General features: G+C 44.4%; 1 protein-coding gene across 5 annotated transcripts; it reads left to right on the top strand.

Annotated features, from left to right (window-relative positions):
* The first annotated feature begins 7 nt into the window (after window positions 1-7).
* Ttc19 (tetratricopeptide repeat domain 19) lies at window positions 8-27,866 on the top strand. 5 transcript variants are annotated; one of them, NM_001415772.1, is given in 10 exon segments: window positions 8-228; window positions 326-429; window positions 2,119-2,229; window positions 2,658-2,696; window positions 3,344-3,400; window positions 4,115-4,176; window positions 10,105-10,199; window positions 24,349-24,500; window positions 25,815-25,977; window positions 26,816-27,866. In NM_001415772.1, coding segments are annotated over 10 exon segments (1,098 nt in total). In that variant the 5' UTR covers window positions 8-47; the 3' UTR covers window positions 26,950-27,866.
* The last annotated feature ends 77 nt before the right edge of the window (window positions 27,867-27,943 follow it).

Genomic DNA, 27,943 nt, shown 5'->3' on the forward strand with positions numbered 1-27,943 from the left:
GCGTCCCGGGCCAGCCGCGGCTAGTGGAGCTGTGAGGACGCGTCGGCATGTTCCGGCTGCTTCGCTGGCGTCTGGGTCGAACCCTGCTGCGGGCCGCGGGCCGGCGGTGCGGGGGCTGTACTGCGCGCCTACTGCCGGAGCGGGCCGGTGACGCGGGTCCGGGCGCGGAGCGGCTGCGGACCCGAGGCGCGCCGGCGCGGGGGCACCGAGTGCTGCCGCTGTTGGCAGGTGAGCGGAGCGCTCCGGGCGGGGCCGGCCCGGCGGGGGCGGGGGCGGGGGCGCGGGCACGGGCCGGTCCCGGTGACCTCTGAGCCGCTTCTCGCAGCGCTCGCCTGGTTCTCGCGAACCGCGGCGGCAGAGGAGCAGCCGGGAGAGGACGCGACAGACGAGGCGGAGGCAGAGATCATCCAGCTGCTGAAGCGAGCCAAGGTGAGAGGATCGATCGGGCGTGCGCGCTCTCCGCTCCGCTTCCCGAGGCCTGGATGTATTGGCCCGGGGTGGAAAGTTGGGATGCATCCAGACTGGTCCAGGGCGAATCCTGCAGCAAAACCGCTGCAGTTGTGAGTGCAGGTGGAGACGGCACCCTCACAGTTTCCTTATTTATTTTGTCCAAATGTATTGATTGAGGATGTTTTGCGGGGGTGGCTTTAATCAGTTAACATCCAAGCCGAAATAACATTTTGTGCATAGAATATGTATGACGTCCCGAAAATGCAATTTAGTATCATTTATGCCTCTTGGTTCACGTCTAAATCTGTTTCTCCACATCCTTTTATTCCCTCCAGGTTTATTTAATTTCTTCCAACGGGTTCGATATCGACTTAATGCCAACAACGTCCAAATTTGTGTTCACAGACTGCAGTGTGTCACTGACATGCTGTCTCTATTGCAAGGCTCTAGTTATGTCTCAGATTTAGCGTGCCCTCCTCTAAGCACTTTTTCTTAAATTCCTTCCCCAAAATGTGTCTTTAACAGTCTTCTTTTTACCCCCTAAAAAATTAAGCCTAAAAAAAAAACCATAGTGGTTCCTCAGGCAGATCTCTGTGTGTTTGAGGCCAGCTTGGTTTACAAAGCAAGTCCAGGACAGTTAAGACTCTGTTACACAGAGAAACCCTGCCTCAAAAGAAAAAAAAAAGGGAAAATATAATGGTTCTTAAATGTGTTGTTGATAATTCCCAGTTACACAGTAATGAACACAATTGCTGTCAAATCCAGAACACTTCTCAAATCACCCCCACCACCACCCTTCCCCTCTATTTTCCTAGATTTTCTCACACAGGTCCTGTTCTCTTGCCCCAACTGCCGTCCATGCAGCAAACTGAGTGATGGTTTGAAAATGTAAATCAGTGTAGTGCCTTCTTGTGTGACAGCTGAGTGACTTCTCCTTGTATCTGAGAAAACACAAAGCTCTGTCAGGGGCTGCAGGACTGGAAGTGATCAAAGCCAGCTGTCTCATCCTCCTGTGGCAGTAGCTGGGATTCAGCGCACGCCCTCTCTCCACCCTCCTTGCCTGTCTCCTGAAGAACCATTCTTTTCAGCCTATGGGGCTTTACCCGTGACTCTTGGGGTCATTCTTCCGTCCACTTTGTTACATGGTTAACTCCTCAGTCATCTTACCTCCTTTTACTCTCATTTTCTTGAACATGGTTTCCTTTGTCATTCCTCTGTGTTGTTTTTCTTCCTCTTTTCATGAGTTTTGATTACACCTACTTGTCCTACCTGATTCCCTGTAATCCTCAGGAAGAGAAGAAGTAGATGGAAGGCAAACAGCTTTCATGTAAGCACGGTGCCAGGCGTGGTGGCACTAGCCTTTAATTGCCACACGCAGGAGGCAGAGGCAGGTGGATCTCTGTGGGTCAGGAGTCTCTGGAGGAAAAAGAAAGTAAAGATGGCTCGCATTCCTTCTGTCTGATCCGTTAGTTAAAACCTTGTTTTGTGAGCACACCTAGATGGCAAGGGAAACTAGTCTCCCTGTCATCTCAGTGGACGAGGTACCTGGACGTAGTCGAGATTCAATGAATGAATGATTTCCTCACACATTTTGTGATGTGTCTACTCTGTAGAGTGCACCTTTTTCTTTACCTTTCATTTACTGTTCCCTCTGTCCTCTCTCTCTAGTTGAGCATCATGAAAGATGAGCCAGAAGCAGCCGAGCTGATTTTGCATGACGCTCTTCGCCTTGCGTATGAGAGTGACAACAAGAAGGCCATCACGTACACTTATGACTTGGTAACTCCTCTAACCAGTCTGAGTTGTTGAGAAGGGTGGGTGCTGAGAAAGGGATCTAGCAGCTTTATCTGCCTGGCTTTCATGATGTCCCGAAGGTATTTGTTTCTGAGTTTCTCTTGGTTTAATTTTTGTACCCTCTGTAGGGTCACTTAGAATTTCAAACCATAAAGAAGCGAGCATCTCCGTACTTTTCAGTGATGATCTGGGTTTCTAGTTTGCTTTTAACAGAATATATAAAATAAACCGTGTGCCTCTTTCACTATTGCCGTGCTCTGCTGCGTCTAGCAGATTAACGGGTGACGTTTTCTCTGTTTTGAATTTTTTTTTTTTAAAGATTGTGAAAACGGGAGAATCTTCCACTTAAAAGTTTTAAAAATCTGTGTAAACCAGCACTCTGAACTGAACAGCCATTTATAATTTGCTTTCAGATGGCCAACTTGGCTTTTATACGAGGGCAGCTTGAAAACGTAAGTCAATCACTTTGTAATGTCTTGATTGGTGATGCCTCAAGGGAACTAAATGTGAGGGTATGTTACTCCCTCTAAAAGGTCCCCAAGATACAGTGGCTGAAGGCACAGGTGTGTTTCTTCTTAATCGATCAGCCCACACGTATACCAAAGACTAGAGCAGATCAGGCTTCTCTTCATATTAAGATACGTCTCCGTCTGCGTGAGTGAGCTGACTCACCTCCAGCCCACAGGAGAGATCGGAGTGCAAGAGACAACCTTATAAAATGTCTTAAAGGGTTCTGATGTTCTCTCTGCCTCTTACTGTTAGCCAGAATTTAAGTTCATGCTATGATTGTAGCTCGCTAAGGAAGGTTGATTCAAAAATTGAGGGTATTTAAACAACTTAGTTGAGGGGGTATATATTAGGAACAGTTTGCACTCTGCCCCGTTGGTTCTGTTGAAGTTAGTTTTCACTCACCATAGGGTACTTTAAGATGTACAGAGGATGTGAGGTCCTCAGCTTTTGGTCCCTTTATAAAAATATCAGTGCTCCTCAATGGATACATGCATGCGTGTTTGCATGTGTATGTGCACACTCATATTAAATTGGTACCTAAATTAAGAGTCATGTGTAGATGGTTTAAAGAGAACCTTTATGCTTTTAGGCAGAACAACTTTTTAAAGCTACAATGAGCTACCTGCTTGGAGGAGGCATGAAGCAGGTAAGGACGTCAGCTGGTACTGCCCCTCGTCAAAGCAGGTTATAATGAAAAACTCCCTGTCATAGAGTTTCTGTTGCTGTAATAAGACACCAAGGGTAACTTGTGGAAGGAAGGGTTTATTTCGTCTTAGACTTTTTGGTAATGGTGCATCACTGAGGGAAGGCAGGGTAGGGACTCTAGGCAGGTGTCTGGAAGCAGGAATTGAAACCCGGGACATGGAGGAACGCTGCTTACTGGCTCACCTTGTGACTTGCTTCCTGTGGCTCACTCAGCCTGCCTTCTGATAGCACCCGGTCTCACCTGCCCAGGGGTGGCACCGCTCAGCTGTGAGCTGGGCCCTCCCACATTAGTCATTAATCAAGAAAATGCCTCAGACCTGCCTAAATCTCATCTGATGTCAGTTTTTGTCTTTCCAGAAAACTATGGCTTGTATCTAGTTGACCAAAAACCAACCAGGATATGCCCTCTCACCCCAGGCCCAGCACATAAGTACTTTGACCAAAAAGGTGGCTGTTTCACCCCCAGACCTATATCAAAAGAGGTAGTATTTCACTAATTCTGAGTAATGATTGTTAAAGAATTCATAGCTGGTTAATTCCTTTAAAAGATGAAAGACTAGCTTTCAGGCAGAATTCATTATAGAAGTTAAAAATACTCTAAGAAATTTTTACTTCTCATGAATTTCCTTTTTTTTTTTTTAAACTATCCCAACAGGAAGACAATGCGATAGTTGAAATCTCTCTGAAACTGGCCAACATCTACGCTGCTCAGAATAAGTGAGTATGCTCAGAATGTAGGTATGGCGTTGGTCAGGGAGAAGACGGGGGAGCAGAAAAGTCAGACCTGGGGTATTTTACAATCTTAGTTTACCTGTTTACATCTGGGTCTCCAGAAATCAAGTACCACACGTCAAGTGTTGGCTCCTCAACCTTTTCCAGTTTCCTCCTTTGGTTTCCATTTGCCTAAGTGGAACACAGCCCTTGTCCCTGTAACGGAACTGTGGTAGTTAATCAAGTATTTGATTCTTGCTTGAAATGAGAAGGGAAATAGAGTCAGAACTGTAGTTAACTCTTCCTAGAAACAGAGGGAACAGTAAAAAGTACCTCAGGATCACTCACTCAGAGAAGCCACTCCACCAGCAGAGGAGGAAATGGTGAGAATTACTTCCGGGTTATCTCCTCATTCCATTCTGGAAATAACTGGTGTCTTGGTTAGGGTTTCTTTTGCTGTGATAAAACATTAAGACCAAAAGCAACTTGGGGAGGAAAGGGTTTATTTTGTTTGTTTATAAGGAGGAAGTCAGGACAGGAACTCAGAGTGGAAGGAACCTGGAAGCAGGAGCTGATGGCAGAGGCCTTGGAGGGTGCTGAGCTCAGCCTGCTTTCTTGTAGCACCCCAGACCACTAGTGCAGGGGTGGCACCAGCCGTGTCAGTCACTAATTAGGAAAATACCCTGCATGCTGTCTGCAGCTCCCCCCATGGAACATTTTCTCAGCTGAGGGTCCTTCTCTCAGATGACTCTAGCTTATGTCTAGTTGACATAACTATTCCAGCGTGAGTGGCTATAAAAGGAATTACTCGTGTTGTTCAAAGGTTTTCAGCGCACTTGGGAATAATCATCGGTAGGACTTTGGAGGGGCTGTAGTTAGTAGTAGAGGGAAGTCTGGATGTTGTGTAAAATATAGTGTGACAAGGGGGTACCTGGTGGGTTCATGCCAAGGTACGCCCCTGCGCGGTTATACCATGCAGTAGATCTAATACAAGGGTTTCCTGGGGGGAAAGAGAGGCGAGTGAGGGCCAGGAGAAGGGGTAGAGACAGTCCCACAGGCAGACAAATCTTGTGTAGAGAAATGAGGACAGAGACAGGCGGGTTACACCACACACACACACATACACACACACACACTCACTCTCTCTCTCTCTCTCTCTCTCTCTCTCATGCACTCAGACAGACAGAAAAGAGCAGAAAGAGGGAGAGAGACTGGCTGGGAACTTGTGGGAACAAGGAAAGAGTGTGAGCTCACAGTGGAGCAGTCTTTTTCTGTGTAGCCCATACCTGAAGGCCTGCTAGGTCCCTGGGAGGAACCTAGTGCACTCCTATAAGCCAACACTGGATATATAAGCTAGAAGTGCTAGTTTAAAAATGGTAGATAAATTTGAATTCTTTTTATTTATTTACTCACTTATTTTTGAGATAGGGCTTCTCCATGTTGTCCTGGTGTCCTGGAACTCACTATGTAGACCAGGCTGGCCCTAAACTTACACTTGTCTCTGACTCCTGATTAAGGGTGTGTACTACTGTGAATTTTTGACACAATTTTTTAAAAATTTAGTTTTATTTTTTACTTATTATTTGCTTATTAAATAAGTAAATTTACTATTTACATCTCAATCACTGCCCCTCCCAGTCACCTCCCCTCACAATCCCTTCCCCCTTTCTCCCCTTCACTTTAGGGTAGGTAGGGGCCCTCCTGGGTATCCCCCCACCCTGGTGTTTAAAGTTTCTTCGAGGCTAGGTGCTTTCTCTCCCACTGAGGCCAGATAAGGCAGCCCAGCCAGAAGACCATGTCCCACATACAGGCAACAGTGTTGGGATAGTTCCCATTCCAGTTGTTCAGGACCCACATGACCCCATTCCAGATGTTCAGGACCAAGCTGCACATCTGCTACATATGTATGGAGAAGCCTAGGTCCAGCCCATGTATGTTCTTTGGTTGGTGGTTCAGACCCTGAGAGCCCCAAGGGTCCAGGTTAGTTGACTGTAGGTCTCTCTGGGACGTTTTTTCTCCTTTGGTGCCTGGAATCCTTCTTCTGTTCTTCTATAAGAGTCCCTAAGCTCTGTCCACTCTCTGGCCGTGGGTGTCTGAGCCAGCGGCTGGGTAGAGCCTCTCGGGACAACATGCTCCTGTCTGCACACATAATAGAGTATCATTAAGTGTCAGGGATTAGTGCTTGCCCATGGGATGGGTCTTAAGTTGGTCTCCCCTGTGGGAGAGGGGATGGGAAGGGAATGGGGGGTCGGCATCAGATGTGGGGAGAGACAGGAGGGATGGCCAGATGTCCTTGAGAATGCGTCTTCAACTGACGGGGTGGGGAAGTGAGGAGTATCCCCAGGACAAGACAGAGACCTGGGATAAGGGAGGTACCCAAGAATCAATGGGGGTGACCTTAGCTATGACCCACAGCACTGGGGATATGGAACCTGAAGAGGCCACCTCCTATAGCCAGGCAGGACCCCCCAGTGGAGTGATAGGGACACCAACCCACCCACAGAACTTTTGACTCTAAATTCTTATGAAGAAGAAGAAACCTATCAGCGACAAGAACAGCTTTAGAGACAGTTTAGATGTTGCTAGAAACACCCATGAGGCTTTAAGGATCCTTGCCTTAGGTGACTTTTGCTGTGATAAGATAAAGTCTGTTGGGAAGCCAGGGTAGAAAGTTAAGGCAGGAACTGAAGCAGAAGCCATGGAGGAATGATGACTGCTGGCTTGCTTTTCTTAGCTTGCTCAGTTTGCTTTCTTATACACCCCAGGACTATTTGCCTGGGGTCATACCACATCATTATCTGTCAAGAACATGTCCCCCAAAGGCTTGCTTACAGGCTAATCTAATGGGGCATTCCCTCAGCTGACAGTCCCTCTTTGACTCTAGCTTGTGTTCCGTTGATAAAAACTAGATAGCTTGATTGACCCCCTGTCACCTTGACACAGAAACATGTCACTAGCCTTTCCTTTTGCACTTGTCCCCAAGATGTTAATACTAATATCACAAAATTAAACATAACTTGCTTTTTATTCTTGTTTTATTTGTTTGTTTGTTTGTTTTGTTCTTTTGAGACAAGGTCTCTACATAGTCCTAGCTGTCCTGGTACTCATTGTAAAGACCAGGCTGGCCTCCAGTTCACAGAGATCTATCTGCCTGCCTTTTGAGTGCTGGAATTAAAGATGTGTGCCACCACACCCAGCCTAAAACATAATATAACTTTTAAAAGTCCCACAGCCTTAAAAAAAAAAAATCAAACACTTTAAAATTCAGTCTCTTTAAAATATCCAGCTGTGGGCTTCTGTAAAACCAAAGTAAGTTATATCCTTTCTATTCTTAGAGGGAAGAACCAGGGCACAGCTATGACTAAAGCAAAGCCCAGTTCTTCTCAGAAGTACAAATAGCTCTTATGTCTGAGACTGAAGGCCCTCCAAAGGGCTTGGGCAGCTCTGGTTCTCCAGATTTCCTTCACTGCATACATGGCTTACAGGCTCAGGCCAGCTCCACTCCACACTTGCTCCTGTCCGTGGCATTTGTCCTGTGACACTATAGTCTCCAGTATGCGGGGGTCTCCCCTGCAGCTGAGCTGCACTTTCACCATTGTGCCTGGACTCTCTTCAGGGACTCTACCCTGTCATAGAGTGGCCAGCCTCAGCTTCTACCCGTGACCCCTCCTCATGCCTTTAAAACCAGTACCACCTGGGTGACTCTTTCACATCCTCAAGTTTGGCTGTCAGCATGAGATGCCGCCTTGGCTCCCTCTGGCCCACAGCCTCTGTGTGTTGACCCTTAGGACATAGTCTGAGAATATTTTATCTTAATGATTCTGGTATTAAATCACTTTTGTTTCTCAGCTTCAGTTAAGGAGCATTGATTGTCTCAGCAAAGCAAAGGTTTTCTCTTCAGAGGCGCAGGTCTCTTGTTAATTACAGCTGATGTTTCAGCTCCAGCTGATAAGAAACCAAGATTTTTTAATCGAAAACACCACATGTATGGCCCTGGTAATCTTTGTTCCCCTCAAACTTCACAAGCCAGGCCTCCTTCATCCCCAACCTTACAGCATTCTTGTCTTTTCATCTCCTACAACAGCCCACTAAGCCCTGAGCTCTGAACGGCCTTCCCAGCCTAGGGTTCACATGCCCTTCCACATTGCCCCCAAAACATGGTCAGGTCAGGTCTTAGGGTTTCTTTTGCAGTAGTAAAACATCATGCCCAAAAGTAACTTGGGGAGGAAAGGGTTTATTTACAACTCTTAAGTCATACAACAGCACTGAGGGAAGTCATAACAGGAACCTGGAGGCAGGAACCAGAGCAGAAGCCATGAAGTACTGCTTACTGGCTGGCCCCTCATGGCCACCAGATGTGGGCACCACTTATAGCAGTCATCAGTCAAGAAAAGGCCCTGCGTTTGCCTCTGAAGCCAATCTGAAGGTGTTGTCTCAGCTGTTCCCTCACCTTAGTTGGCATGGCCTTCCCTTCCTTTTAATCTCTAGGTAGAATCAAAGGGGGAGCACATGATATATAAATTGGGAATGTCTGTTTGGGCAGTGGGTTTAGGGAGAGAATGGTTTCCTTTAGATTTTTAGCTGCTGCAAAAGTTAATGCCAGAGATTTGATGACACTACGCTGGATGCTGTTGAAAAAAGTTACGCTTTGAGGCTAAGAGATTCCCAACCCTGGCCCCTGTTCTAGTCAACAATGGTGTTTTCTTCAGCACCTACTTAGTTTCCTGCGTTTTGATTGGGCGCTAGATAGGCTGGGTCTTCTGTGGGTCTCTGACTTCAAGTCTCCTTTTTGAGATAGGGCTCAACCCTATCCTGTATTACAGACACAAAACACAACATAGCTCTTGATTTAAATCTTGAACTTGAAGTTTGGCTGGTGCCAGAGAACATTGCAGCTGGGGTCACTCTTTTTTTTTTTTTTTTTTTCCGGAGCTGGGGACCGAACCCAGGGCCTTGCGCTTCCCAGGCAAGCGCTCTACCACTGAGCTAAATCCCCAACCCCGGGGTCACTCTTGAGAGTAATGTCATGCAGGACTAGATGTTAATGATGTCACAAGGCCTTTGACAGGTAGAAGCTCAAAGCAAATATTTGCTGAGAAATAAGACATTCAAAGCCAAAAGCTTTTTACAGTATCCATTAGTAATAATTACTACCTAAGTTCCTCTGCTTTTTTCGTGTTTTATCAAGAGATGTATGAGATAAGAGAACACATGGCCAGGTTATAGGGCTTAGAGATGCTGACTGAGGGTTCTTACTAGCATGTGTGAGGCCCTGGTTTTGGAGGAAAAACGTTGAGATAAGGCCTTTTATTCTGGCAGCATTTGTTGGCAGCCTCCCTTGCCTGGGGCTGGAGACATCTCTTCTGCCAAGGTTTGGAACTGGAGAAGGAAGAAGATGCTTTGTTCCGAGGATGAAGTAGAACAGTGGGTCATCACATCCCCTCTGGCAAAGCAGTAGAGAAGGCATGAGCTTTATAATGTTGGTTATGGCAAAAAGATAGAGCCTACATGAAGAGCAGGACCTGGATTTACAGGAGTTTCTCCATGTCCCTCTGCATGTGTTTGGAAGCTATCCAGCATCAGTCTGGGTGCCCGTGTATCTCCTGAGTTTGCCTCAGGCGCTAGCAGTGTATTTCAGGCCTTCGTGTGCTCTAACTAGTATTTTGATTTCCGTAGGGAAAAATAAAAAATAAAAACAGGGTTTGCCATATGGAAACACAGGAAGACTAATGGCTATACAGTCATGAAAATGTTGGTACCATCCATTAATTTCCCTTAAATCAATGACTTAAAAACAGACTCTAGAGTAGTTCAGATTGACAGCCGGAAATGCAAACTTCCCCCTGTTGATAATGCTCAGAGCAGAGCTGTAAAAACAGGGGAGGAGGAGTCTAAGGTGAGCAGAGCTGATTGACTACTGATACTTGTTTCCAGACAGGAGTTTGCCCTGGCTGGCTATGAATTCTGCATTTCAACTCTAGAGGGGAAAATTGAAAGAGAAAAGGAATTAGCAGAAGATATTATGTCAGGTAGGAAACTTGACTTTTCTAGACATTGGGTTTTCTCTACAAACGTTTCCATTGCTTGATGTTTCTTAAGGCAAAGAACCTACATTGGGGGAGGGCAAATTGTCCATTTTGGGGAGTCAGTGGCTATTGTAATGCTGTGGGTTTGAAGTAGGTTATCTTGTTTAAATGACTTAAGTACTGTTTTGAATTTTTTTAAGGTGATAGGTTCATAATTGACACAAAAGTAGAGCTGAATGGGAGAGGAGAGCACTTGCCTGCAGGCTCCTGTTCCTAGATTAGAGAGAAAGGAATGAGGCTAACTGTGCTGCAGGGTAGGGAACAAGAGGAAGTCCTGTCCCTGTAGGCTGTCCACTCAGGCTCAGAGCACATGGGGTGGGATGTGTTAAGCTCTGTATCTGGGTTTCTTCTCTTCTTTCCCTATCCCCTACTTGAGACAGGATCTCACATAGTCTTGGCTGGCCTGAAACTTGCTGTGTAGACCAGGCTGGTCTCTAATTCTGAGATAACATCGTCCCTGCCTCTTGAAAGCTAGGATTAAAGGTGTATGCCTCTAACCCTGACTTTTGTTTGGGTTTCTTACTTGGTTTGAAGAACTAAAAATTTTCATATTCCTTGAGGGACTTGTTACACATTGACTCTATGCCAAGAGGTGGCAAGATGCTAGGAAACCATGGGTAAGTTCTCGTCCCTAAAGCCAGGCACTTTGGAAGAGTTGTCTGTGTCCTGATGCCTTCTGATTTCCTCTTAACATAGTCAGGTTTTCTTCTCCATCACTGCACTGTAGCCATTCATCAGTGTCACTACGTCCAGCCCTGACCGTCTTACTCATTATTAGTGTTGATCACGTGATCACTGTCTCCCACAGGAAACTGCGTCCCTTGGTTTCTTGGGTGTCTCATTGACCTTTCCCCTTCTATTGCCTATTTCTAGATGGTGGCTCACCTATGAGGTATTTTCACCTGCTTCTCTTTTCCCTCTGGCTCACCCCTAGGAAATGTCATGTAGTCCCATAACATTTAACATATTTATACCAGCTGGCACCAAGACAGCGGACGTATGGTCTGGCCTGGCCTTATTTCGCCTAGACTGTTTAGTGGTTATCCAACATTAGACATGTCCAATATGGGTCTCTTGATTTCTGCCATTCAGAGCTGTCTTCACTGCTCAGCCCTAGGTTAGTAAGTGACACCAGCATTCACCCAATAGCTCTGGCAGAGAACCTAGGAATTCTCTTATTTCCTCCTTATACTGGTCTACCAACATGTTTGGAAATACATCACATTAGACTACACATCTCATTCTCTTACTCCAGGGATTGTGAAGGCTGTCATCCTTTCTGCCTGGATGCTGGTCTCAGTTTTTCCTGCTTCCTTTCCTTGACCTCCTCAATGAATGTTACCATGTATCAGGCAAACTAACCTTTTCAAGACTTCACTGCTTCCACATCACCTTTATGTTCATACTCCTTCAAGGACCTGGCTTCTACCTGCATCTGTGGCGTCATCATGTCTCTACTTTTCCTGGCCTTGCCGCTCCTGAGCCCATACCACCTAAAGGCCTTTTCATCCCTATGTCTCCTCGCTGGATGGCTCTCAGCACTGCCTCACTTCCTTCAGGTTTGTCAGTGTCCTCAGAGGCCTATCCTCACAGGGTCCCACCCATCTTGGACTCACTCAGCCTCTATCCCCTGGTTCTTCTTTGCCATCCTTGAAGTTGAAGTCTGAGTGTTGTGTGCTTACTTCTGTGTTACCAACAGAAGTACTTTTCTGTAACTGTTTCTAGTAATTGACTTCTCTACCAAAGAGCCTCAGTAATTACTAAAAATCAAAACTTGGCAAAGAGCAGCAAGCAAATGCAGTTCAGAGCAGTGCGGAGGAGTGTGAAGAAACCTAGAGAAAATATGAACGAGCCCCAGCCACAAAGTGTGCAAGTCACTCACCGTCCATCTCCGCCTTGTGTTGTGCATTGGGACATTGGAGTTTTTCCTGCTTCCCTCCATCTCTTTCTTCCGTCCATCCGTCTGTCCGCCTCCCTCCCCTCCCCTCTCCTCTCCTCTCCTCTCCTCCCTCCCCCCTCCTCCCCTCCCCTCTCTGAAGGATTATTTGCTGTATCAAGCTTAAGGCACTCCTGCCTAAGCCTCTTGACTATCTCTCTCTGCCTGTCACTGTCTCTCTCACTGTTGCATGTATTCCAGGCTGGCCTCAAGCTTACTGTGTAGCTGAGAATGACTTTTCCTTCTCAGCCACCTGCCTCTCCCTTCTGAGTGCTGGGATTATACCACACCTGCTCTGTGTCGTGCTGTGGCTTGAACTCAGGGATGGAGAAGCACTTTACCAAACGAGCTGCATTTTTTTTTTTTTTTGGTTCTTTTTTTCGGAGCTGGGGACCGAACCCAGGGCCTTGCGCTTCCTAGGCAAGCGCTCTACCACTGAGCTAAATCCCCAACCCAACGAGCTGCATTTTTAACCTCTTGTTACTAATTGATTAAGAAGATAAAGCTTTTTCCAGCTCTAAAAATAGTTACTAATTTTCCAAAGAAAACTCTGGAAAGCATTATGAAGAAAGATAACCCTATTGCCAAGAAAGAGCAGCTGTTTACTTTGTATTATAACCTTTTATAACATATTATGAAAATGTATTTTTTTTTGACAAAAGAATTTTTGGTGTGTGTGTGTGTGCACTTGTGTGCATGTGCACCTACATGGAAGGACAATCTTGTATGCTAGTGAATAATCTTGGATTTTGTCCATTGTGTTTTGGGGAGACAGGTTTACTCACTGGTCTAGAACTTGCCCAGGGCTAGGCTGGCTGGCTGTGGAGCATTAGTGACATGCCTGTCCCTGCTTTCCTGGTTTTGGCATTGCACGCATAGCTACCACACCTGACTTTTTAAATGGGGATTCTGGTGTCACATTCTGGCATAGTAAAAGATTTGACAAGTGTAAGGCTCATGCCTGCATTTTCAACGTTTGGGAAGCTGAAGCAGGAGTAATACTATGAGTTTGAGAACAGCTTGGGTATAGATGAGACTCTGTCTTAGCAAAGAAAGGGAGAGCTGAAGAGATCGCTTAGGCCATAAAGTGCTCACCAGGCAAACATTAGGATCTGAGTTCAGTTCCCAGAACCTGTGAAAAAAGACAGGCATTGTGATGGCTGCTTAAAATCCTAGTGCTGGGGGCTGGGGATTTAGCTCAGTGGTAGAGCGCTTACCTAGGAAGCGCAAGGCCCTGGGTTCGGTCCCCAGCTTCCAAAAAAAAAAAAAAAAAAAAAATCCTAGTGCTGGGGAGGTAAGGAAGGAGCCCCGAGGCTTCCTGGCCATACAGTCTGGCCTCATTGGTGTGTACCAGATCCCAGCGAGAGACTCTCCTCAAAATCAAGGTGGACAGCTCATGAGGAGCCACACTAAAGCTGACCTGCGGCCTCCATATGCAGGCACACCGTTCACATAACATGTACCTGACACACAACAAAAACGAAATCTGTGTGTTCTGTACGACTAGCCCTGTACCAAGAGGAAATTAGTGAAAATGACATTAGGAGTGGTCTGGGGGATTTTGTCCCCCATTATGTAGATATGGATGTAATTACTGAGGAGATCATCGTGACCTAATGAGGGTTGTGGAGATGGTGCAGGAGATATAGTGCTTGCTATACTCAGGTTCTAGCCCTGGCACCAGTGTCAAAACGCTGGGTGTGGTGCCATTCTGGTAAGAACAGTATTGGGCAGCTATGGACTCACTGGCCAGTCAGCCTAGCCTGGTCCCATGAGCGTCAGGTAATAAGAGACCTTGTCTATCTCAAAACTCAAAGTGAGCAGCACCTAAGGATCAGCACCCAGGGCTGACCTCTGGCCTGGTGCAAGCACACAATTCAATTACAAAGTAGCATTTGTAGTTTAGAAGAGCTTGATTTTCTGTACTACATAGACCAAAGAATGAACGATTTAAAATGTAAACATGCTTTCTGGTTGTTTGAGATTTATAAATTTATAGTTCATTTGTATTTTTCTGAATATTTTTATTTTGAATACATTTTTTCCAATTTTAATATCTACAGCTCACATGGGCTTTACTCTGACTGTTCTGTTGCTGTGATAAGGCATCATGACAAAGACAGCTTGTAGAAAAGAGTTTGTGGGAGGCTGATGGTTTCTGTGGATTAGCTAGAGTCTGTGACCATCATGGTTGGGAGCATGGAGCTGTAGCTCCCATTAGTTAACCTCTTGATGTCTGGTGGGAGATTAAGAGCAGTGTTCTCTCTGGACCTTTGGAATTGGGTGGGTTGCTGTGTATAAAGCATTAGAGTAGTGACTGGTACATAGTAGCAACTCATGTTGATTATTAGTCTTTATTGTTGTCATAAGTCTGTCTGCCCCTTCTTGAAGCACATTGACTGACTTCTGTAACCTTGTCAGCTTCATTGATAAGCTGTACATGTCTTCCATAGTGAGATTATCATTCGTTTGTGCTTTTCTTGCGGTGATAGTGAATACTGCGGTGTGTGTTTGGAGGCCAGAGGACAGACAACCTTGGTATCAAATTCAGACAGATAGTGTCTCTTCTTGCTACCACACACACTAGGCCAGCTGGCCTCAGAGTCCCAGGATTTTATTAAGTGTGTATAAATGAGTCATACAGTCTGTGTTTATTTTAAGGTATTTTTATGATGTGTGTGATAATTATATTTCATTTGCTTTTATTAAGCTTTAATGGTTATTTTTTTTAACTTGTGTCTATGCATGTGGGTAAGAGCTCATGAATGCAGGTTCCTGTGGAGGCTGGAACCCTCCTTCGAGCTGTGGTTATAAGTGCTTGGAAATTGGGAATTGAATTCTAGACCTCTGTAAGAGAAGCAAGTGCTCTTAACTGTTGAACCAACTGCCCACCCCGACTTGTATTACTTTTTAAGAATACAGAGTAGCTGTCCTATGCCAGGTATTGTTTTTAGATTTGACCAGCAGAGCGTGAGGCAAAGGCTCCGCTCCTCTGGGGCACAGACCCGGAGAAATGTTTCCCAGCACCAGATCACGTTGTCGAGCACCCATCTTTTCATGTTTCATTTCTTCTTCCTGTTTTAACTATCTAAACAGGTTTTTTTTTTTCTTTCTTTTCGGATCTGGGGACTGAACCCAGGGCCTTGTGCTTGCTAGGCAAGTGCTCTACCACTGAGCTAAATCCCCAACTCCTCTAAACAGTTTTAGTATTTTGCTTTTTAGATTATCTAGAGTTTACTTGGAAAGTTGACCACTAGTTTCTTACAGGTAATTATCATTAAGAACAGTTTTCTTTAGAATTTTCTATTTTAACAGTAAACATTGTTAAATTATACTGAGCATAAATATGCAGTGGCAGTGCACACATGCTACTTCTGTGGAAATTCTGTCACTTTTCATGGGATTTGTGGAGTCACTTTGTCAGTCCCCAGTGTATTTGAGGTGATTTGTATCTGAATAAATTAGCATATGTTTACACAGACTGTACTAGGGACTGTCAACTGAGTTAAAGAAAGGACAGTTTCAGTAAGGGGTGGGCTGACGTGACTAGTGGGTGGGAGGCTCACCGAAGTCGGCAAGGATCAGCCCTTCACTCTTGTGGCCCTCTTACAGCTGGAAAGCAGTTTCTGGGAACCTCATCCCAAAGAGTCTAGGAATTTAGGGATAAAGAAACAAAGTATGCAGTCAAAAGAACAGTATAGGGGCCTGGAGAGATGGCTCAGAGGTTAGGAGCACCGACTGCTCTTCCAGAGGTCCTGAGTTCAATTCCCCGCAACCACAGGGTGGCTCACAGCCATCTGTAGTGGGATCTGATGCCCTCTTCTGGTGTCTGAAGACAGCTACAGTGTACTCATATGCATTAAATAAGTAAATAGAATTTTGTATCTTACTTCCAACTCATAAATATTGGTATATTTTCATTTTTTGTTTATTTCAAAGTACTCTCTAGTTTTTCTTATACTTTTCTTGGTAATTTAAAACATTTAGGAGTGTGATTAATTTCCAGGTTTCTTTCTGTTGTTGATCTCAAGTTTATTCTTGTGAGACAGAGACAGACGCTGTGTACATTCAGACCTTCCTATGAGGTTTGTCCTGGTGAATATAATATTCAGGGTCTCTCTCTAAGTAACAGGGATTGAGCCATGGGCCTCATGTATACTAGGTACTGGATAGAATGTTTGGAATGTTTCTTTTCTTTTTTTGTTTGTTTGTTTGTTTGTAATGTTTCTTAAGTTTGGCTGGTTTATAATGAGTGTTGTCCATGTTTTCTCTTCCCTGACTCATTTTGTCTATAGTAATTACATAGTGATCTTTTTTTAAAAAATCAAATTTTTATGAGCTCCTTAAGCCCCCATTCTACCAAGCCTAGCCACTGTCTATCCATATTTCTGATAACCACTTCAAAGTTCTAGTTTTTTTATTGCAGATTATCCCTTCACCTGAAAATAAAGTTTTCCTCCAGTTATTTCTCACGTATTTTAGTTTATATCTCACTCAGATTTGCTGAGTACTTTTTTACTGCCTTGTGTCAAAGCTGTGGTTTGATTTCTTTGTTTTCTTGAGAATTCTTGAGTTTGTGTTTGCCCTATATAGATCTGGAGATGGTTCTCTGCGTTTCCTCAGTTTTGTTTTATTAAAGTGTGAGATTTCCAGAAAAGTAAAATGTGATGTCTTTACAGTCCTTTTTTTTTTTTTTAACTTTTCTCCTGCCTTGTCAAACTTCAGTATTTTACCTAGTGCTTTAGTGCTTTTGTGTCTTTTTGTTTGTGGTGTTCTTGTTGAGCCTGCTCAGGTCTAATTACTGTCCTGAGATTCGTCATTTACGTATTTATCAATCAGCAATATGTAGAAGTACTATGGATTTTAGGCTTTCTATGAGTGACATATTGTACAGTTACTTCCTGCAATTTGCCTTTTCTGTGGAGCGTTTTATTGTGGAGATTGATCTCTGCTGAAATGGACAGAGAGCAGAGCTGTGCTCTTCGCTTGGGGGGCTGGGCGCCTTTTGCTTGCTGCACAGCGGATCTGCTGAGTTGTACCATCTAGAAAGCTGATGTCTTTGGATTATCACGTGACTGGATGAAGTGAGGGATGAGGCCACTTTTTACTGGATTCAGGCTAGGTCAGCTCTGACTACTTCTGTAGTGGACCTCGTTGGTACCCACAGTTCTGTTGCTGAACATAGACGATTGTTGTATGTGTTTCACTGCAAAAACTACTTCTTATTGACCGTTCTTAGAAGCCTGCACACATGCGGGTTCCTACCCAGGGATACTCCCCTTTCTTCTGGGGTGCGTATTCTAAATACTACTAAACTGTGTACCTAAGAGTTTAATCAGTGCTGATTCTCTGCCCCTGTTCCTCTTAGACTTAAGTGTTTGGTTTTTTTTTTTATTGGATTTTTAAAATTTATTTACATTTCAATTGTTCTCCCCTTTCCCGCTTTCCCATCCATAACCCCCCTATCCCATGCTCCCTCCCCCTTCTATAAGGGTGTTCCCCCACCCATCCACCCACCCCTTCCTGCCTCCCTGCCCTAACATTCCCCTACACTGAGGGGGTTGAGCCTTGGCAGGACCAAGAACTTCTCCCCACATTGGCCATCCTCTGCTACATATGCAACTGGAGCCATGGGTCTGTCCATAAGATTTTTTTTTTTTAATATTTGGGAGATAGGAGAAGGAGTTTCATTATGTCTTCAGTATGTGTTTCTGCTTATTAGCAAACTATAATAATTTTGTATATTGGCTGTTGGGAGTTCCTGTTCAGAGAATTGTCTTTGGATTTTTTTTATCAGTTGGTTGTTTATTATGTTTACATCTTTTTTTTAGAGATTTCCATTGTATATAGTACTGTTTTTTTTAGTGCTGCTGGCATCATATTTGCCAAGGAAATGTTCCACTCCGATCCCTTTGCTTACTGTTTAAGCCAGTACTCCCCAGCCTTCTGACACTATGACCCTTTAATACAGTTTCTTATGCTGTGGTGGCCCCAACCACAAAATCACTTTTATTGCTACTTCATAACTGTAATTTTACTACTGTTATGAGTTGTAATGTAAATATCTGGTACACAGGATATCTGATATATGACCTGCAAGGGGGTCGTAGTCCACAGGTTGAGAACCACTGATTTAAGGGGTTGCCCTCCCTCCCTCCCTCTTCTTTTCTTTCCTTTCCCTTCCCTTCCCTTTCCTTCCCCTTCCTTCCATCCTTCCTCCCTCCCCCCTCTTTCTTTCATTCCTTTCCTTCCCTCTGTACCCCCCCCCCTTTCCTCCCTACCTCCCTGCCTTCCTTTCTTTCTGCCTTCCTGCCCACGGTTATTTATTTGTAAGTGCCACAGAGCAGCTGTGGAGGTCAGAGGTCAGCTGTGGGGAGTCTTCTCTCCTCCCACACTGAGGCAGGGCCTCTCTCTGTCTTTGCTGCTTTCTATCTTCCAGACTAACTGGCCCAAGAGCTTCGGACAGTCTCCTGTCTCCACCTCCCATCTTGCTTGAGCCAGTATGTGGAACAGATAACCCACAGGAGATAAACTGAAGAGACTCAAGAACCCTTGCTGGGCAGTTTTGTTTTTTTTTCCCTCCGTAAGCTGATGAGTCTTCTGGACCCTAGATAGCATTCTGGCAGGAGATGGGCTGCTTGAGGAGCAGGCGCATAAGTCAGTGTTAGGTATCACCACTACATCCAGGCCTTTGTGGGTTCTGGGGAACCACACTCATATTATCAGACTTGTGCGCAAGCACTTAAACCACTGGGTCATCCTGCTGGCTAGGGTTATTTTTCTTAATAGCTTGTGAGAGTTATGTATGGATTTGAGTGTCTTATATTTTGGTGGGTTGTGTACATCAGAGATTAAAATGTGAGTATTAATAGAATCATTGGATATTTTCCTTTGTAATTTGGGGCTTTGTGTCTTCTTTAATAAAGTCATTTACTATGTTAAACTCAGAGAGATACTTAGTTAAAATGTTTTATTAAAATGTAAGATTTCATAAGCTTCTAGATAAGCTGTACAAAAGGATCACAGTGTTACTAGTAAGGGCTATAATGTTTCCTTAATGTTCCTTATGGTTTAAATAGTCAATCTTCCTACTGCTGCAACCCTCTGATGGAGATCCTGACACTGTGCTGACCCTAACACACTAGCTGTTGTTTTGGGTATTTGATAGTCTTTTTACTCACAGGGATCATCTTGGTTGCTAGCAATGAAGATGATGTTACTCTTACCTGGTTCTGTTGTGTAGCTCTGCCAGCCGCCACAGGGTTTCCTTGGTGTTTCTGCGTAGCAGCTGGGCAGCCTAAGTTTGGCCTCTAGCCTTCCTGCTTCTCTTTCAGTGCAGTCTAGATGCATCTTTAGAGTGATGCTAACGTTTTTTTTTTTTTTAAAGATTTATTTATTTATTATATATAAGTACACTGTAGCTGTCTTCAGATACACCAGAAGAGGGCATTGGAACTCTTTACAGATGGTTGTGAGCCACCATGTGGTTGCTGGGAATTGAACTCATAACCTCTGGAAGAGCAGTCGGGTGCTCTTAACCGCTGAGCCATCTCTCCAGCCCGATGCTAACGTTTTTAAACTCTGTAATTATAATTGGCACTTTACCTTCTCCACAGTCACTTCAGCTCTCTTGCTTTTATTCTCCCTTTTCATTTGTTTACTTGCTGAACTAGTCACTGAAGAACTGAGAGCTTGCTCCCCTGTGAGGCATTGAGCTGTAGTGGAGGAAAGATGTCCTGTGCACTGGCAGTGTCTGCAGGTGGCGATGCTCGCACGTCCCTGCGTTCCATGAGTGGGAATGCTGTGTGTGATGTGAGGACTTCAGATCTGGCTCTGTTTTACACAAGTTAAAGGCTTTAATTTCTGGGTTCATAGGCACTCAGACCATTTACAGAGGTGACAGAAACTGGGCTCACGTGCATTCCACTTGGGATTTTTAGCTAATTCTTAACTTGTGGCCCTTGGGACCTCAGCTGTGTCCAGCAGAAAGGTTCCCAGTTATCAGTCATGTTCTTGGAAGTAAATGCCTTAGATTAGATGCTCCTCTACCACTGTGTTCTGGGAAGTGCTGAGTCTGACGTCAGTGACTAAGGACATTCCAGGATGTGGCAGGTAGCCAGTCATACTTCTGGTTCTGTAGACAACCCTGTTTCTAGGGGTGGGGGCCAGGGAGAGGCTGCTGTGCTCAGATTCTCTGAGAGATACTAATGGCGCTTCTGTACTTCCCAGATGTGCAGTTACTGCAGCACCTCCCCGGACTCTCCACACTCACGTAGTAAATCTCTCGAGCTGTTCTTGTGTTTGCTCATCCTCTGCAGACTAAAGAGTTCCCTTCGCGTAGATTTTAGGTATAGGCTTCAATAATGAATCTTGGTTTCTTCATATACTAGCTTAAGTAGCATATGTTTTTCCTGTGATTAGAAATAATAAATGGGGGCTAGAGAGATGGCTCAGCAGTTAGGAGAGCACTACATCTTCCAGAGTCCTTAGTTCAATACCTAGTATAACCACAGGTGGCTCACAGTTATACGATCCGATGCCCTCTTCTGGCATGTATGTTTGCATACAGATAGAGCACTCGTATACATAAAATAAATAAAATGTTTAAAATAAATAAATAAAAACATAATATGTGGAAGGTATAATTAAAGCTCAGAGAAATAAATATGCTCTTCAAATGTCCCTCTGGGCTCTTGTAAATGACAGGAACTTCTTACTCATTTTTTTTAAGCTATCTGATTTTTCTTCTTGTCTAACATTAGCAGTACCTATGTTTCAAAGAATCATGTTTCCTTGGCTCAGTGGTTAAGAGCACTGTCTGCTCTCCCAGAGGTCCCGAGTTCCTTTCCCAGCACCCACATGGCGGCTCAGAACTGTCTATAACTCCAGCTCCGGGGACCTGATGCCCTCTTCTGGTCTCTAGAGGTACCAGGTACACACGTGATTACAGACATACATACATACACACACGCACACACACCCCCACACACACACGTGATTACAGACATACATACACACACACACGCACAGGCAAAACACCCATATACATAAGTAAAATAAAAATAATCATTTTTTCTTGGAAAAAGAAGTCCTTTTGGGTCAGTGAAATGAATAGCAGGTAAAGGCAGTTGCCAGCAAGCTTGAAGACTTAGTTTAATTCCTGGAACTCATAGGGTGAAAGGAGAAAAGTGACTCCCACAAATTCCTATAACCTACATGCTTGTGCTGCCATTATAAGCCCATGCCCTGTAGGTGTACTTTTCTGGGCTTCTTTATTGGCTTCTTATAGGTTCTTACATCTACCACCCTTCCAACCCTTATTTCACCTAATTCCTTCCACTCCCCCTACACTAGGTTGGAGAGAAAGAAGGTTAGAGGGAAAGGGGGCCTAGATCTCCTTAGACTACTTCCTTGGATTTGGGGCATCTGGTTCCTTGCGGCGAGTCCAGTCTCCATCACCAGGATATCGCCAACCAACAATCTAGCAAACACAACAGCAGTAGGGGCATCGGCCACCCAGGCCCTCTCCAAAGTCCCCAGAATTAAACTGCAGCTGCCAAAAATCATTCCCCCCCCCCCGCCCCGAGCATGGGACAATCATCGTTAATGGCTATGAAAAATTGGAGCAACCCTATATCCCACACCTGAGATTAAAACAAAAATGTATTCACATAGCACAATTGGGTTAAGAGACCAGAATTCTCACTATATGCCACCTTACAAAGTGATGTAATAGAAAAAAATTTAAGTCTGTTTTTGTACCCTGTGTAAAGTTTTCTCTTGACAGCAGGCAGAGAAGCCTTTTAATACTTTCTGGAAGTTCTTTAGTGTTTTGGTTTTTTGTTTTTTTTTTTTTTTTCTTTCTTTTTTTTTGAGGCAGAGTTTCTCTGTGTTACTCTGGCTGTCCTGGAACTTGCTGTGTAGAACAGACTGGCCTTGAACTCACAGAGACTCTTCTGCCTCCTGAGTGCTGGGATTAAAGGTGTGTGTCCATGCCCAGCCACAATGCTTTTTCATTTGTCCCTCAGTCACTGTTTAAAACTGTTTATTATTTTGAAAGATGTATTTATTTAAAAGTATACACACTCACATATGAGAATGGCTGTTTTGTCTGCATTTAAATAAGTGTAAGGTTTGTGTGCCTGGTTTCTGAAGAGGCCAGAAGAACTGGAGCTGTGGCTCATTAAGAGCCACCATGTTGAGAGCAGCAGGTGCTTTTAACCATGGAGCCCTCTCTCTAGCTCTGATTTACTTTATTTTTAGTTATGTGTATACATATATGTAACCCACACATAGTTATGTGTGTATATGTAACACTAACACACACACACACACACACACACACACACACACACACACACACACGTTTGTGTGTGGATATGAGCATGTGAGTGCAGGTGCCTTCAGGTTCCGGAGGATGGTGTTAGATCTCTTGGAGCTGAAACAAGCATTCAGCATGGCTGCTGGGAACCCAATATTTTTGTGGTAAGAGTGTGTGATGAATTTAAAAAGTATTTCTAAAATACTTTTTAGAAAACATCACTGAGTTGTACCGCATGAATTGTGCTCTCTGCCTCCTCTCCTTTACATGTAACAGTACAAGCTTCCCCAGAACTGCTTGTCATTTGTCCTGTTGTCTACTCGTTTGGCTTTGGACTCAAGGCTTTACACATGCTAGGCGATGTCCAGTGCTCTGTCTTTCTAAGTTATACTGATGAGTGCATTTTATAGTTGTATGATTTTAAAAGACCACTTAGAGAATACAGAACCATTTAAAGGCAATTAAGGGGCCATGGTCGGACATGCGTGCAGTCCTCCAGGACCCAGGAGGCTGAGTGCTGGAGGACTGCAAGCCATTGGCCCAGCTCAAGGAAGGAAGGGGAGTGAGGGTGGAGGTAGGGGGGGTCACACATGACCATGCCCAAATTTTTCCCATAGGTTCTGGTATACACTCTTAGCTACTGAGCCATCTCTCTAAACCACACACTATGTAGCTGAGGGGGACTCCTTATCCTCCCCTCTCCTTCCAAATGCTGGGATCATTGCTGTGTGCTACAAACCTGGGCATTGCTGTGCTGTGCTCAAACCCAGGGCCTCAAGAAAGACTGGCAAGCATCCTACCAGCTGAGCCCCAGCCCTCAGTTGTTGACCTTTTATGATTAAGCAAAGGCAAATTATTTTAGATGTCTGCACTTTAAACTTCATGTTTCCCACTTTCCTAACCCGAGACTGCTCAGACCCCTGTGCTCATCTACCATAGCCAGGTGACTTTACTTATGCTGTCTCTTCAGTAGCTGGTCGGACTGTTACTTAGTCACAGACACTACTTCCAAAATTTTGTATGACATTTGTAAATTTCCTGGAGACCTGAAAAGAGGGAGGACTGGCAGCTCTGTTGGTGAATTTAACTGGCCATCTTCAAGGGGTGTCTGCTAGTTTACTCACCTGAAATTAGCTCATGAAGCTGAGTCAGGGGAACTGATCCAAGTTTGAGGCCAGCTTAGGCTGTAGAAAACCAAACAGAACATCCAAGGATCCTGTTTCTAGTTCTTTGTGAACTTTGAATTGTTCTCACCTATCACTTTTCCTGTTATTTGGGCCATATGTATCTTGAGGGCTGACAGTGGGCACTGTTGTCTAGTTCTGCAGTCTCCTGCTCTTCGTGTGGCATCAGCTGTGTGAAGTCTGTAGTCAGTCTCTCAGTGCCACACTGTCCCGGCCTGTAGTCCTTGAGAATTGGATCATGTTCTTTCCATCACAGAATTCTAAGTATTCTTGGTTTCTTGCTGTGTTTTCTCTTAAACTCTAAATAACGTTCATTGGCCATAGACGGTTTGTGGTTCGCGCATTCTACTTCGGGTTTATCTTAATGATCTTCTCTGAACACTAGTTCCCAATGTTAAGATACTCAGTATTTAAATTGAACTGTGGGCTCTTTAATCTACTCAAAATGGGGGTTCTGTGATTTCAGGTGACTACTTATCACTTGTCATTTGATTGGTTGTCAATCCACCCAACAGTCTCTTGAGGATCAGAGTTTAAGTGACCTGGAACACAATGAAACCTGGGAGGCACAATGATGACGCACAGAGGCTTCCTTTGACTTTTGTTTGTAACTTTTATTACATCCTCACCATACTTCTATCTTTCTTTTAGAAGAAAGAGCCAATACTTACCTCCTCCTTGGCATGTGCTTAGACTCTTGTGCACGCTACCTGCTATTCTCCAAGCAGCTGTCACAGGCACAAAGGATGTATGAAAAAGCCCTGCAGATTTGTCAAGAAATACAAGGAGAAAGACACCCACAGGTAATGGACGAAACAGTGCTTAAGCCAGGCCTGCCCTGTGGCACAGGTACTCTGCAGAGGGTTACAAGGTCACAGTTTCAAGGGTGCCTGGTAAAGTTGGTGAGCTCTCATGCCAAAGGGAGGAGAAGAGAAATTTGGCTGGGATGTATCTCAGTAGTAGACAGCTTGCATGGCATTGGTAAAGCTCCACATTCAGTGTTTAGTATCAGTTGTGGATGTGGCAAGACGTGGTTAGGCATATGAACTGTCATGAGGACTGAGGGTTGATATCCAGATGTATGGAAGTCTTTCCACTCCCTGGTCTGTTCATTTTCTTTCCACCAGCTCTCACTACTCCCAGCTACTTGTTTCCAGAAGGGTTTGAGATTGCTGACCAGTCAGTACCTCTGCATAGACCCTTTTTTATGAGTCATGGTTTATACAGTGGTCTTTGTACAAGGCAGCCTTAACCCCAGGTCTGTACTGGGAACTTCAGAAAGTGTAGCCTCATGTTCACAGTGGTTTATAGACTCGGTCTTTTTTTTCCTCCTGGAGCTGACTAGACTGTATCAGTCAGAACCTTGTAACTGTTTAGTTCATATATAAGTATCTTTTTCCCCTGTGAAACTGGGAGGTGAGGAAGTAGAGACTTTGAATTCTTTTTTTTTTTTTTTCTTTTTGGCTGGCCTAAAGCCTCATAAATTCAAGGCAAGGGCTCTACCTCTGAGCTATGGCCATAACTTTTAAAACCATTATTACAGAATTTTATTTAATTTTTCAAAGCAGGCAAAACAAAGTATTAAATGTAGAATTGAACCAACTAGTGGTGGTGGTTTAATCTCAGCACTCAAGAGACAGAGGCAGGTGGACCACTGTGAATTCAAGGCCAGGCTACAAAGAAATCCTGTCTTGAAAAACTAACAAAGATTAACACTGAATTGAGATCATCTCTGCTTCTTCTGGCAAAAAAATATTCTTGGGGTAGGAGTTGATTGCTCTGTTTGATGCCTGCAGTCCACCAGGTAAACAAATTAGATTGGACATGGAGTATTTAGGACTTAATGCAGGGAGCCGGAGGCGTGCCATTGGGAAACAGTAAGAAGCATGCCTGAATTCAGAGCCCCATCTATGTTCCTCAGTTCCAAAGTCATAGTGAGGCCCTCCACAGTACAGGTGATCTGTGTCTTCCCGGGGAGGATTAGGGTTGGAGCAGGAGTGCTGCTGTAACTGTGGTTGAGGTAAAGTTGAGGACTTGTGGGTATGCAGTGTGACAAGCGTCAGGTTAACGTTCTGCAGACGTGTTTGTAAAGAAAAGGCTTGTTTTCTCTGTTATAGACCATTGTGCTGATGAGTGACTTGGCTACTGCTCTGGATGCGCAGGGCCACTTTGATGATGCCTACATTTATATGCAGAGGGCGTCAGATCTGGCAAGGGAGATAAATCACCCTGAGCTGCACATGGTGCTCAGCAATCTGGCTGCCATCTTGATACACAGAGGTAGGTTGCAGTGGAAACGGATTGCATTCTGAGAGTTTCCATCACTGGGCTTTGAAGTGAAATGATTTTGGGGAGGACAATGGCAATGAAGAAACCCCTAAGTCAGTGGTTCTCAACCTATAGGTGAGGCCCTTGGGGCCGAAGGACTCTTTCATAGGGTTGCCTGAGACCACTAGAAACACAGATATTTACATTACAATTCATAACAGTAGCAAAATCACAGTTATGAAATAGCAGTGAAAATAATTTTATGGTTGGGGGTCACCACAACTTGAGGAACTGTATTAAAGGGTCACAGGATTAAGAAAGTGCAGAACCACTGCTGTAAGTTAAAAAACTGGCTAAGTAAGGGTAAAAAACATGCATGTGTGTTAAAGTACAATTTTGCTTCATTCATAAAACTTCCATATTTCTGCACGACCATGTGAAGGCAGAGACTACCATGCAATGATAGGTCCTGGTCTTGTTTTACAGACATGTTTTCACAGGTGTAATTCGCAGTGTTCTGCAGCCACAATATAATAAGACCTCAGTTTCTGATTCCACATTACTCAGGGCTTAAAGTTCCCATAAACCTGAGAGCATAAGTCTCTACTGCATGCAACACCATTGTGAAATCTTTGGCCAAGGGAGAGCCCACTGTAATTCCACAGCACTGAGTACTTTAGATCTGACACCTACTGTAAGCTCAGCTTCTCTCACCCAGCTGTCATGTATGCAAGACACCAGATAGCCCTAGATGTCAATTTGAAGCATTCAGCAAATCATACAGTGTCCTCACTAGTGGTTCCTAGTGAAAACACATATTTTCTTCTCCCCTCTCTTTGGGTTATTTTAGAACGATACACACAAGCAAAGGAGATCTACCAGGAAGCACTGAAGCAAGCAGAGCTGAAAAGAGATGAGTTTTCTGTTCAGCACATCAGGGAAGAATTGGCTGAGCTGTCAAGAAAAAGTAGACTTTTGACTTAATGTTTGTTGTTAAGCTATAGAAGTTCATTTTGTCATAGAGAGGTAACCTCTGATAACCCAAAGGAGTAACTGTTCCTTCATTGTCTGGACCTCAATCGGTGGTGTAAATCATTGTTGAAATTCAACTTTCTTCAACTCAGCTTCGGTGAAGGACAAATCCTATACACTGCCACTTCTGTTTCTAAATTTTACTTTGAGATGGGCATCTCTATGTGTAGGCTGGCCTGGAAATTGCTGTATGCTTGACGTTGGCCTCCAACTTGGAGTACTCCTCCCTCAGCCTTGCAAGTGCCTGGCCCTACTTTTGTTTTTAAAGGTGAAACAGCCTTTAGGTACAGTCCATGCTGGTCTGAGAAAACTGTAGACTACAGTTGGCCAAGTTCCCCATGATATGGTCATTATACCTTCCATCAGATTTTGGTTCATGCTTAACTCTTCTCTATCTGTCTCTGCCAAACAAGTTACTTGTGTCATTACACATGAGGATTGTGGTGAGTTCTTACACACTATTTTATTGAAGCATTGTGAGATTTAATGACTATGAAGGGCAATGATAATTCTAGTTGGCCACCATTAGGCAGCATTCACTTCTCAAATGGAAATGAGACACTTGAACTGTGTACCTGTTTATATATAACTACTGGCAATGGTGGTGGCAGAAGGAAGGAAGCCCCCACCATGCCATCCGAGCACTAGGGTTCCTTTATAAAGACAGGCACATACGGGAGTCAGGCACTGCTGCCAGCACCGGCGTACACCAAGGTAACGTGCAACCCCTACCTGGATCCTGTTTAGCTCTTTTTTCTTTTGCAGTCTCTGTATTTACAGCTGTGAAGTGTGAAACCAATTAGATTGTCCGACGACTGTATCACTGCCTCAGAGTATATAAATACAAGATACATGGATGAATGCTTTTACCTTTGCAGTCTGACAAATGGTCTTTTGCCTAAGAAAAAGACAGTTTTTCTGGGTGCCATGAAGGAAGCCTGGTGGT

This window comes from Rattus norvegicus, chromosome 10, assembly GCF_021556685.1.
Source record: "Rattus norvegicus strain SHRSP/BbbUtx chromosome 10, alternate assembly SHRSP_T2T, whole genome shotgun sequence".
In the NCBI taxonomy this organism is placed as follows: domain Eukaryota; kingdom Metazoa; phylum Chordata; class Mammalia; order Rodentia; family Muridae; genus Rattus; species Rattus norvegicus.

Bases quoted from the DNA above. Each gene is read 5' to 3' on its own strand.
- Ttc19 (XM_087574546.1), top strand. From the start codon at position 48: ATGTTCCGGCTGCTTCGCTGGCGTCTGGGTCGAACCCTGCTGCGGGCC. The intron at 229-325 runs GTGAGCGGAGCG...CGCTTCTCGCAG, and splicing joins AGTGCTGCCGCTGTTGGCAG to CGCTCGCCTGGTTCTCGCGA. The intron at 4,177-10,104 runs GTGAGTATGCTC...ACTTGTTTCCAG, and splicing joins ATCTACGCTGCTCAGAATAA to ACAGGAGTTTGCCCTGGCTG.